The sequence below is a fragment of the Varanus komodoensis genome, unplaced genomic scaffold (assembly GCF_004798865.1).
Source record: "Varanus komodoensis strain SLA01 unplaced genomic scaffold, ASM479886v1 scaffold51, whole genome shotgun sequence".
NCBI classification, from domain to species: Eukaryota; Metazoa; Chordata; class Lepidosauria; order Squamata; family Varanidae; genus Varanus; species Varanus komodoensis.
Genome location: NW_025336100.1, coordinates 2,027,648 through 2,040,770, shown reverse-complemented (window position 1 = coordinate 2,040,770; position 13,123 = coordinate 2,027,648). Strand labels below are relative to the sequence as shown.

The 13,123-nt window shown below is 40.4% G+C and overlaps 1 protein-coding gene across 8 annotated transcripts in view; it reads left to right on the top strand.

Annotated features, from left to right (window-relative positions):
* Nucleotides 1-13,123, top strand: part of HGSNAT (heparan-alpha-glucosaminide N-acetyltransferase) — a 75,874-nt gene that overhangs the window by 54,418 nt on the left and 8,333 nt on the right. For 7 of the 8 annotated variants that reach the window (XM_044447228.1, XM_044447229.1, XM_044447230.1 and 4 more), the window contains 2 exons: nucleotides 6,244-6,330; nucleotides 6,816-6,893. The exons of the other annotated variant lie outside the window; for it this stretch is intronic. In XM_044447228.1, the coding sequence (XP_044303163.1) occupies nucleotides 6,244-6,330; nucleotides 6,816-6,893 (165 nt within the window). The remainder of the gene's footprint in view (nucleotides 1-6,243; nucleotides 6,331-6,815; nucleotides 6,894-13,123) is intronic. 8 annotated transcript variants of the gene reach the window in all.

Below are 13,123 nucleotides of genomic sequence, written 5' to 3'. Positions count from 1 at the left end.
GAATTGATGTATATACATTATTAAAAAACAGAAGAGCTAGTATACATCCTTGTCTCACTCCCCTCTTTAACTGGGATTTCTTTAGTGCAGTGTCCTTGGGCGTTGCGTCACACCTTCATCCGAAAATTCTCATATAATTTGTATATGAACATGAGTAATCTTTTATTAATTGAAGAAGAATTCAGTTTCTCCCAGAATTTGGACCTGGAGATGAGGTCAAAAGCACATCTAAGGTCAGTGAATGCTGTATGGAGTGATGAGCGTGCTCCAGAAGAGTATTTCTCAACCAGATATTGAAGAGTCCAATGCTCAGGAATCTTAGAATGTTTGTTGATATCAATAAATAAGGAAGCCAGAACAGGTACCCACCAATCTAAATTGTTTTGAATAACCTCCACTGAAATGGAAACATATCCAGGAGCTTTGTTTGGTTTCAGATACAGTGGTACCTTGGCTCACGAACTTAATCTATTCCAGGACTCTGGTCATGGCCCAAAATGGTCATGAGCCAAGTTAAATTTCCCCATAAGGTTCAATGTAAATAAGGTTAATTCGCTCTGTAACCATTTTTAAAATCAGAAAAATGTGAAGCAAAGTGACAGCAACAAAGATCATGGCCATCTCCCCCCCCCACCCCAAGCACAACTCAGATTGCACCCGTCATCCCTGCAGGCGCCAGTCATCCCGGCACACTGGGGGGTGGCGGGGAGAGACGGGCATGATCGTGGGTGCACTGGGGGAGGGAGAGATGGGCGTAAATGGTGCACTGGGGATGGGGAGATGGCCTCGATCGCAGTTCCGTTCGTGCAGGGAACATGTGACCGGAGGAGCGCGGCTGCACTAAAGACGGGTGCAGCAAAGCAGAGCCGTGGGGGAGATTGCCGAGAATCTGCGGATTGCAGCTGCTTTCGTGCAGGGAAGGCATCCGTGATCAGAGGCACGCAGTTGCACGTATGACAAGCAGATTCTTGCCAATCTCCCCCATGGCTCTGCTTTGCTGCACCCGTCTTTAGTGCAGCCACGTGCCTCTGATCACGGACGCCTTCCCTGCACAAATGGAACTGTGATCGTGGCCATCTCCCCACCGGGGGGAGGGTGGGGGCGGGGGAAGATGGCTGCGATCTTGGTCGCCACCCAAAATGATGTTCACGACCCAAGTAAATTTTTTTCAGTAATTTTTGTTCGTGACTCAATTTGTTCGTGAGCCAAGGCATTCATGAGCCAAGGTACCACTGTATTTGATCAGTTCTGTAATTTCAGAGCCTGACACAGGAGCTCAGAAGGGGAGCAGATGAACTTCATAGTCTAGTTCTCTCTTTGGGTAGGGCAGTTCCTCCTGTGTACACAGCAGTCTGAAATGGTCTTCCCAAACTGAAGGGGGAATAAAATATAGAATTTGTAGCTTAAGGGAAGAAGACTGAAGAGTTATGCATTTCCAAAATAGAGCTGAATTCTTAGAGCAAGTGGCAAAGATTAGTTGGTTCCAAGACTATCAAAGCCTGCCTCTTCTTTGCCTGTAATAACTGTTTATATTTCCACGAAAGTGGGAGCAGATCTTGAGTTGGGTAGGAGAGAGGATCCTTTTTATATTCCTTAAAACAGGAAATTGCTTGCTTTTTAGCCATATGGCAATTGCTGTCAAACCATGGTTGATTAAAGAAGCTCTGCTTCCTGTTGGTACCAGATGGACTGGTTCAAAGATTGACTGAAGAAGCTGAACTAGCTGAGTGTGAGATGGCAAAGTCTGATTGGTGCATCTGTCTTCCACAATAACTGCACAAAGTTGAAGTGCTTCATTGGAAGGGAGCATTTGGGTTAATTTGTTCTTCAGGCCTGTCCCTTTTTGTTCATATTTGTCCCCTGAGAATATCTTCAAATGGGATGGGACAAGTGTTCAGAAAGGAGGCATCAAAGGGCTTCCAAAGCAACACATTAGGACAGCAATCACTTTCAGGACAGTTGTCGATATGAAACTGTAGGACTGAAGAAGCTAAATTCCTTGAGATGGCCAAATAATCAATCAGGGAGGGCCTTGTACCTGCCCAATGTGAGAATTCTTCTGGGTGGTCTGTAATTGTAGCACCATTCAAAATGTGCAAATACAGCTTATAAAATGTCTGCAACATCTGTAAACCCCCAAAGTCTCTAGTGTGGTCTTAGGAGTCTCTAATTAGGAAAGGAGGGACAGTCTGCAAATTGGGAGGGATTTTAGAGAATTTGGCAAACAAATGATTATCATTTGGACCTAATCTGGCATTGAAGTCTCCTGCAGTGACAGTATGGGCAGTGGGAAAGCATAACTGGATGGCATTGATGTAGTTTTCTGCTTTTTCACAGATTTCCCTGATAACTGACCAAGGGATGTTGGGACGTATATAGAAATTAATAAACAATTTCTTTTTGGAGAAGTTGAGTATAACAGTTTGTGCAAGGTTCTCAAAAGGGTCTGTTGATATAGTCTCAAGTTTTAGAGTGGTTGAAATATGGATACTCAGCCCAGCACAATGACTCCTTCATCCACTACCAGGAACTGCTGAGAGGGATAGTGACTTGTAACCCTCACTAAAGAGATCGTGTACTGGCCATGTCTCTTGAAACATAACGTTGTTGAATTGGGAGATGCAGCTTATAAAGGCAGGGTCTCTGTTTCTAACTTCCCATCCAGCAATGTTTCAAGAGAGCAAAGATAATGATTCTAATGTAGAACATCCTTGTTTATTACTGGGAGAGGTCACTGGCAATGTATTAAGGTCTGTGGATGAGGGATGTGACTCATTCAGTAACTCAAGATGAAATGAGTTCCAACGTTCCTTCAGTATCTAGGAAGACACCCTGTTTATGGTTTGGCCTCTCTTTGCCAGTCTTGTTCTGCTGTATGGGAATGGTTAGTTTTTGTGATGGTTTGCATGTAACATGATGAACATTAGCAGATTGTTGTTTCATGTCGATACTATTTGTTGGAGGAATTGAGAGAATGGAAGGAATTGCTTCCATCCCAGGCAGTGATGTTCCTCCAGCCACGGAGGCTGCTGTTATCTTAATTCCATGTTGTTCCTGGGATGAAGGTTTGCCTATAAGTCTGGAATGTGCATCAGTTATTGGGTGTGTTGAGCAACAATTATCCATGTCATATTTCTGGTGCGACCTATTACCTGATTCAAGTTGCGGTTTCCAGGATTTTAGACAGCTGAGACCTTCCTCTTGTCTAACAGCAACATTCTGCTTTTTGGTCTTTGAAGTTTCTGGATGTTGTACTATTTCAGCAAGGAGCAGGGTGGAGGGATTTGGCTGTGCTCTAGAGGACCCCGTGTTGCTGGTCTGCATTTCTGGATTCCATAGGTATGAGAAGGGGGTTGCGTTACTAACATATCTTTTCTCAGAATGATGACAACTAGCTTGGGTAGTTTGGGCTTTTTGTTTGAACAGTCCTCTCTCAGAGGCAGAACTGATAAAGTGCCCTTGAGATAATTTAGAGCTGAATGGTCACATTTATTCCTTAAAGTCATAGTACTCTTGAGGCTGGAATGACCCAAAAGTGAACTAAGTTCCTTTGAGCTGAACACATGTATAAAAAAAAAAGGTGGAGAAAAGGCCTCGGTTTAAACATACTGGAAATTATGGACTGACTAAACATAAGTAAAATTCGTTCCCAGCCTCTGCTAGATGGGAGCCACTCAGCCTGCTGTAAATCAATCTGCTGCTTTTTGCTGCATAATAGCTGACTTGTAGATGATAGAATTGCTCTTTCTGTTCTCCATTCTCCTCTGTTTATTATTTAGTATTTTAAGGTGATTTGTTTGGACTGTAAAAAGCGTTTACAGTTTAGGAGTCCCTCTCCCTTGATTGCATGTCCACTAGAGGTTTCTTTCTCACCCTTTCCCACAGGAATAATCAGCTCTCTCTCTCTGTTGCTTTCTCTTTTCCTTGAGGTAGAGGTAGAATTGTCCATGACACTCCTACTATCTGCTTTTGTGGCACATTTGGTCCAAGAGATTAATACTTTTTCAGGGATGTCATGTGGTTGATTTTCAATATGCTTTAAAAATCCACTTTGGTTTTAACTGTGGATAACAAGTCAAAAATAGAGAGAACAGTTTGCACTGTCAGCAGGCTTTGGTTAGAAAGTTAGTTACATTTTCATTCTTTAAGGTTGTCAAGTTGGTATTTACACTCTCAACCTGTGTTAACTGTATGGCTGCAGAACACATTGCAGCTGTGTGTGTAAAAAAATGTTTACACTAAGAAATTTTGGTTTTCCTGCAGAATTTCCAAAAGGGTTACAATTTTAGAAAGCAGTAAGAATCAGGACCAGTGGTCTTTTTTTTATCTTTTTAACTTGGTACCAGACTGGGGTGTGCTCTTTCTCCATTGATATTTGATCTATGCTTGTACAGATTTATACAAAATGTACAGATTCATGCATAATTTTCTAGACTGTAACATTCTAGACTGTAACATTCTTTATGTTGATATTGTTTATTTTAGAACTCCTATTATCCCTTGCAGCTCTGATTTCAGTTTCTTGTCTAGCTATTTCATTAACTGGTCAGCATCGGAATGCATGTCATTTGGAGATATTATACCCAACAATGTGCTAGCTAACTAACAATAGTGTGCTTCATACCCTGGCCAGATGTTATTACTTATCTGAGAATGATTAAACTAAATTTAAGTAAGCTGATTAAGTCTCAGTGTCATTGATAGATGACATCTTTAAAGTTATACCTATGGGGTAGTATAAATACCCTTAAAATGAATGTAATACCTTAAATTGTCTATGTTTTTATGTGCCATTTATGTCTGATATTTTCAAAAACTTAATACTTTGTTTCATAGATACCTATAGGGTCCCATTCCACATGAATATACTTGAAAATGATACAACTTGATGACACAAGAGTGTGGATTTGGCTTCCCCAATCTCTCTTTATAATATTTGTATCTATTTGTTGACCTATATTATATTTGGATCTTTTCTGCTCTGATTAGACTTTTCTCTTGAGTTGTTTTTGAGATCTTTATCCTTAGATCCTCTCACTGAACAGCATACACTGGGTTTTCCAAATACCAAAACATCTGTGGTTCCTCCAAAAGTTACAGCAGGAAGAATTTCACATTCATGCCTAAAAGAAATCCATTTAAAAACCAACATCCCTACACTGTTTGTGTCAATTGCAGTTTGATATATTTTCACATACAATATTAGATAGGAAACTCTGGACCTGAAGATTGTCTGATGGACTTGGATGGACTGGCCAATTTGGACATTGGCTCCATTCTCTGCTTTACATGCTGAATATGATTCATCACCTATGGCTGAATGGCTGTATATGTATTCAAAACATCTGGTAGAAGCTAGGTTTGGCACTGTGGCTTTCACAGCTTCAGAGCCCCCTTTGTTTATTAGAAGTATTTATTGAGGCCGAACAGCTATTCAGTCCATGTGTATAAATAATGTATAAATAGTCATGTATATCATGAATTGGAGCATCTTTTGCACGATCAATGGAGTGCTTCATTGGCAGCTTTTTCAGGAAAAGTAACGGATCTTAGGTTAATTCAGCAAAACTTGATGTTTCATATAGATTGGGCACACCACATCTTTTCAATAAGTTAAATTAGCAGTACAGCTAAGACTTCTCTTACTCATATGTTTTGACAGTGCCCAGTGGTTGCTTCCTTTTGGGAGAGAGTAATAATCTGTATAAACATTGTGATGGAAAGCTAATATTTATTGGTATTTGGTTTGACTATCTGCCTGCCTCTTGGAACTTAGTGCAAGGGCAACTAAAATAGATTTTCTGTACCCTTTTGACTGCTAAAAGAATAATATTACAGTACTGGAAGCATAAACCACCACCTACAATAATAACAGTGGGCCTGAAGAACCTTTTGATTTTTGAACAGGTGTTTTTAGGGCAAAATGTAAGAATGGACAACTATCTGGCTATTTGAGCTTACCTTTGTTGATGTCTGTAACAGTCTTCTATACTAGTATTTTAAAATATATAGGGGTTCCTAATAAATATGAATTAGAGATTTTTTTTTTAAATCTCATGTAAGAAAAATGTAATATGTTATTTTATTCTGTCCCTTTGTTTGGGTTTGGTTTTGATTTAGAATTTCACAATTATTATCTTAAAGAGAGTCAAGCGCTAGTGAAATGCATCACATGGGAAGTGTTAAAGCAGAAGTAGAGACAGCTTTGGTAGATTTTCATATTATGCACTTCTTAATTTATAGGTATTGTACCTAACTACAGTGGCCTTTGATCCTGAAGGAATTTTGGGAACAATCAATTCTGTCATCATGGCATTTTTGGGACTCCAGGTACCACATCCTTTTGTCCCACTTACTTATTTGATTTGTACCCCTCCTTTCTATCAAAAAATGGCATCTTGGGCACTAAGGCTTTATGATATGAGACTGCAAAAGGCAGAAGAGCTCTTCAGAATGCCTTGTTCATGTGGAGAGGAACCTCCTTCTCTAGAGGTAGCAGGCCACTCCTAGGAACTTGCAGCATGTATGAATGGCTATTTCAAAATAATGCTAATACATCTAACCTTGATTCAACATTATACGAAAAAGCAAATATGAGGAACATTTTCCTTAAAAAATCAAAAGAGATTTACATGAAGATAGCTATTGGAAAAATAGCCGAACCACTTAGAACTATATGTAACTTTGGTATTTGTGCTTCATCATTACCATAAACTAGTTCCCCATTTCAATCAATTAATCCTCTTTATGAAACCCATTCTTAGCTGGAATGCTCTTGCTGCTTTCTAACGTGCCACTTTTTTTTAACTTTCAAGGGAGGAAAAATTTTCCTGTTTTACAAAGACCAGCACAGGCAAATAATGCTCCGTTTTTGTGTGTGGAGTGTGGTAATGGTAAGTGAGTCACAAACATTAGCTTGATTCAAGATGTTCTCTCTGTTATCTTTTTCTACTTGAGGTGGACCATTTTGGTTGGCAAAAGGCAGAAAGTCTCTTTAGAACTGTTTGTGTAGTGAAGAACCCCCTTCTCTAGACACAACAGACAAAAGCTTATGCATGACAACAGAGAGAGTAGCTCTAACAGTGCCCAATAATACTCTTCCAAAAAAATATAAGAAAAAAGCTGGAGTCTCCATCTATACAAGCCTATCCAGACCTTAAGATCTTCATCAGAGGTCCTGCTTCAGGAGCCACCTTTAAAGGATGCTATGAAGGCCTCTATCCAATGTAGGACCTTTTCAGTTTTGGTGCCTCATCTGTGAAATTGGCTCCCCAGAGATGTGTGCCAGGGTCTTCTTTGTACACATTTCAGCACCAGGCAAACACTTTTATTCTTAAGAGTATTTTAATGGTCGACAGTTTTAATCCTAATTTAAATTTAAGTTGTTAGCTTAATTGATGAATTGTAATATGTTATTGTTTAATATTAACATTTTAATATTTAGTATTAATATATTAATTGCTATTTGTAAGATGCTGTCCAGTCTCTTAGTGTATGATGTCAACTTGGTTAGTGCTTCTGTTGTTAGAACAAATGTTGTTATTGGTACTGATGTTTTATTATTGTTTTATTATTCAGTTTGTTACTATGTTGGTTTTTAAGTTTTGTTGATAGTTTTTAACTGTGTAAACTGTCTGGAGAGCCATGAGGCTATCAATAGTCTATAAAAATGAGGAAAAAGACAGCACATGGCCTTCAGTGTCTGTATAACTTCTAGAGTATGGCAAACAAACAGCATGAACTTGAACTGTTTATACAAGAGGAGGAATATAACCTAATAATGGATGAATTTCAGTTCTTGCGGCCTGATGATGTGGACAAGGTGCTTGGACGAGTACGTCCCACCACTTGCCTATTGGACCCTTGCCCATCTTGGCTAATTAACAACACCAAGCACGGGATTGGGACCTGGATCTTGGAAGTGGTTAACGCTTCTCTGAGGGACGGCCGGGTACCTGCCCCTTTAGAGGAGGTGGTAGTCCGACCGGTCCTGAAGAAGGTGTCACTGGATCCAGAGATGGCTACTACTTACAGATCAGTGGCCAACATCCCGTTTCTGGGCAAGGTGTTGGAGCGGGTGGTGGCGGGACAACTCCAAGCACTCTTGGATGAAACTGATTATCTGGGCCCATTTCAGTCTGGCTTCAGACCCGGGTATGGTACTGAATCTGCCTGGGTCGCCCTGTACGATGACCTGTGCAGGGAGAAGGACAGGGAGAGTGCGTCCCTGTTGGTTCTTCTGGACCTCTCAGCGGCTTTCGATACCATCAACCATGCTATCCTTCTGGATAGGCTAGTGCGATTGGGGGTCAGAGGCACTGCGTTGCAGTGGTTCCGCTCCTATCTCAACGGCCGATTCCAGAAGGTGGTGCTGGGGGGCTATGGCTCTGCACCATGGCAGTTATGCCATGGAGTACCACAGGGCTCCATTTTGTCCCCTTTGCTGTTTAACGTCTACATGAAACCGCTGGGAGAGGTCATCAGGAGGTGTGGGCTGCGGAATCATCAGTACGCTGATGATACCCAGCTCTACCTCTCATTCTCCACTAATCCAGGTGAGGCAGTGGCTGTGCTGAACCGGTGCCTGGTCGAGGTAATGGGCTGGATGAGGGCCAATAAACTGAAGCTCAATCCAGACAAGACGGAGGTCCTGTTGTTTGGCGGACTGGGCTTCGGGGAAGGTGAATTGAACCTAGTCCTGAATGGGGTTGCACTCCCTCTTAGGGACAAGGTCCGCAGCTTGGGAGTGCTCCTCAACCCAGAGCTTTCACTGGAAGCTCAGGTGACAGCGGTGGCAAGGAGCGCTTTCTTTCAGCTTCGGCTGATCCATCAGCTGCGTCCCTACCTGGAGAACGACTGCCTGGCGACAGTGACACACACGTTGGTGACTTCCTGACTTGACTTCTGTAACACGCTCTATGTGGGGCTGCCCTTGAAGACGGTCCGGATACTTCAATTGGTTCAAAATAGAGCTGCCAGGCTGCTGACGTGGACTGGGCGTTACGTTCACATGACTCCAGTTCTCCGTCAGCTTCACTGGCTTCCCATTGAAGTCCAGGCCCAATTCAGGGTGTTGGTGATGACCTATAAAGCTCTAAACGGCTTGGGTCCTGGTTACCTGAAGGAGCGCTTATGTCCATATATGCCCACCCGCCCCTTGAGATCAGCGGGAGAGGCCCTTCTCCGGGAACCCTCCGTGAAGGAAATTAGGAGGGTAAGTACTCGGAGGAGGGCTTTCTCTGCGGTGACGCCCAATCTATGGAATGCGCTCCCCAGGGAGGTCTGCCTGGCGCCGTCGTTATTTGTTTTTCGATGCCAGGCGAAGACCTTTTTATTCAAACGTTATTTTGTTAATATTATTTATTTATTTTATTCTTTGGCCAGGGCGACTTAATTTATATCGTTTTATAGGATTCTATTTATTTATGGTTGTGAGCCGCCCTGAGGGTTCGGTGAATGGGGCGGCATAGAAGCTCCCCTAATTAATTAATTAATTAATAATAGGTATAACTGAAACTTGGTGGGATGACTCCCATGACTGGAATTAAACAATTGAAGGGTATAGCCTGTTCAAGAAGAGAAGGAGGAACAGAAAGTAAGGATTAATATCCCTATTCAGAAATACAGGAGGATGAGCTTAGTAGCTGTATCAAGAGAATCTGGATTAATATAAGCTGAGTGGGGAATAGAAGGAACACAGTGGTTGGACTGTATCACTGACCACCCAGGAAAGAGAAGACAAGGATAAAACTTTTGAAAAGCAAATTACCCATATTTTCAAGGAGGCATGATGTCCTTGTTTTGGGGAACTTCAATTTCCCTGGTATCTGTTGGGAGATAAATTCTGCCAAACACATGCTTCCTACAAAAAATTCCTATATATGTTGCTGATAACTTCCTCCAACACAAAGTGGAGTAAGAAACAAGAGGAATGGCTATCCTTGACTTGATACCAACAGGGAAGACCTAGTAGACAAAGTGGAGGCTATGGGAACTTTGCAGGAAGGTGACCATGCCATACTTGAATTCTGTTTTATTTTTTTAAAAATTTTAAATTATTTTTTCTCTACTAATTTAAACTAAAACAATTATTCTCGAGACATCAGGCATACTGGGTTAGTATCTTATTCTTATTACAATTAATATATATTTCAGCTCTACATACAGTTCCATTTTTCTAACCAATGATAGAAAAGGTTCCAGGTTTGATAGAAGTATGTATCTTCCTTCTCCTTCAGAGACAAAGTCAGTCTGTCCATTTCCGCACAGCCCAGAATCTTTTTTAGAATCGGTTCTTCAGTCGGTGGTTCTTCATTCCTCCAATATTGAGCAAATACAATCCTTGCTACAGTAATCACATGTAAAATCAAATATCTACTTTGTTTGTCAAGATTGTCAGGGAGAATGCCTAATAAAAATACTTCAGGTTTAAATATTAGAGGTTTTAGCAGAATTTCCTCAACCCATCTATGTATTTTAACCCAGTATTCTTTGCCTTATCACAAGTCCACCACATATGATAAAAAGTACCAGGTTTTTGTTTACATTTCCAGCATCTATTTGACATATTTGGGAATATTTTGCTAATCTATTCGGCAACAAATACCATCTATAGAACGTTTTATAAAGATTTTCTTTTTATGAAGTTGCTAAAGTTATCATTTCTTTTCCACAGCTTTTGCCATTTCTGTAGCTCAATATTATATCCAAAATTTTGTGCCCAAGTTATCATAGTTTCCTAACTTGTTCATCTTCCATTTTCATGTCCAAAAGAACATTATATAATCTTTTAATCATTTTTTCATCAGATTTTAAAATTATTTGGTCAAACATTGTTTGTTACTTATAAAAACCATACATTCTATACTCTTTAGCATACCTTGTTTGTATTTGCACCTGATGCCACCAAGAAAGATCAATACCCTGTTCTTGTAGTTCTTGATTTGATTTCAGTTTTCCCTCATTGTCTAAGATATCATTATACCTCACAATCATATTAAAGTTCAGTGCATTTGGGTATACAAGGGCTTCCATGGAAGAAAGCCATCTCGGCATCTTAGTATAAAGTTTTATCTTTAGTTTTTCCCAGACCGACATCAGTGAATTCCTAATATAATACTTCAGAAAATAACCATGTGTCTTACATTTCTTTTACCACATAAAAGCATGCCACCCCATTTGCAAATCATGTCCTTCAAGGTATAAAATTCCTTTGTTTCTTAATGTTGTCCATTCTTTTAACCACATTAAAACACATGCTTGATAATACAGCAACCAGTGGGGAAGGCCAAAGCCCCAGTTCCCTTTAACCTCCTGGAGCATTTTTAACTTAATCCTTGATTTTTCTTTTGCCATATAAATCTCAAAATTTGTGTTTTTAAATCATCAAAAAACTTTTACTCAATTTTTATAAGAATTGTTTGGAATAAAAACAAAAGCTTAGGTAATATATTCATTTTAACTATAGCTATTCTTCCCAAAAGTGATAATTGTAAATTAGCCCATTTTTCTAAATCACTCTTAATCTCCTTAAACAATAGTTACCTTCTTTCAATGTAGCACATCTGGCTGTTAAGGAAATTCCCAGATATATAACCTTTTTAACTCTTTCAAGATCTACTTGTTCCATCAAAGTTGTTTTTCACTCCAGTGAGAGATTTTTGGCTAGTAGCTTAGTCTTTTCTCTATTTATTTGCATCCTGGTAAATTCACCATAGTCTTCTGTTTTCTAAAAAAGTTTAGGTGCCGTTACCAAAGGATTTTCTAAGATAAAACCTAGGTTGTCTGCAAATGCTTGGAGTTTGTAGCTTTCATCCCTGATTCTAGCACCTTTGATATTCGTATCTTCTCTAACGCTTCTATTTAAAACCTCTAAGATCATAATGAATAACAATGTCGATAGGGGGCATTCTTGTCTTGTCCCTTTTTGAATATCTATGGTCCCTGTGAATCCTCCGTTAACTATTATCCTGGCAGTCTGTTTTTGATAAATGCTTGCTATGGCATTGATAAAGTTTTCACCAAATTCCATTTGTTTTAATTACTGGTTCATGAACTGCCAGTTGACATTGTCAAATGCCTTCTGCACATCTAAAAACAATAGTGCAATTGGTTTTTCAGAATGCACCTCATAATACTCTAAAATATCCAGGAAAATCCTCACATTGTCTCTAATTTGTCTCTTACACAAGAAGCCATTTTGATCTATATGTATAAAATCTGTTAAGAATTTCTTCAACCTTTCTGCCGTTACATAAGCAAAGATTTTGTAATCCACATTTATGAGTGATTGTTGTTGTTAGTCGCGAAGTCGTGTCCGACCCATCTTGACCCCATGGACAACATTCTTCCAGGCCTTCCTGTCCTCCACCATCCCCTGGAGACCACTTAAGCTCACACCAACTGCTTCAGTGACTCCATCTAGCCACCACATCTTCTGCCATCCCCTTCTTCTTTTGCCTTCAGTTGTCCCCAGCATTAGGATCTTCTCCAGAGAGTCCTTCCTTCTCATTAGGTGGCCAAAGTATTTGAGTTTCATCTTCAGGATCTGGCCTTCTAAAGAGCAGTCAGGGTTGATCTCCTCTAGGAATGACTGGTATGATCACCTTGCGGTCCGAGGGATTTGCAGGAGTCTCCTCCAGCACCACAATTCAAAGGCTTCAATACTTCGGTGCTCAGCCTTCCTTATGGTCCAGCTTTCACAGCCATACATTGCAACTGGGAAAACCATAACCTTGAGTATACGCACTTTTCTTGGCAGGATGATGTCTCTACTTTTTAGTATGCTGTCAAGATTTGCCATAGCTTCCTTCCCCAGGAGCAAGCGTCTTTTAATTTCTTGGCTGCAGTCCCCATCTGTGGTGATTTTGGAGCCCAGGAAAATAAAATCTGTCACTACCTCCATTTCTTCCCCATCTATTTGCCAGAAAGTGAGAGGACCGGATGCCATGATCTTAGTTTTCTTGATGTTGAGTTTCAACCCAACTTTTGCGCTCTCCTCCTTCACCCACATCAAGAGGCTCTTTAGATCCTCTTCACTTTCTGCCATTAGAGTGGTATCATCTGCATATCTGAGGTTGTTGATATTTCTCCCAGCAATCTTAATTCCAACTGGTGATTCATC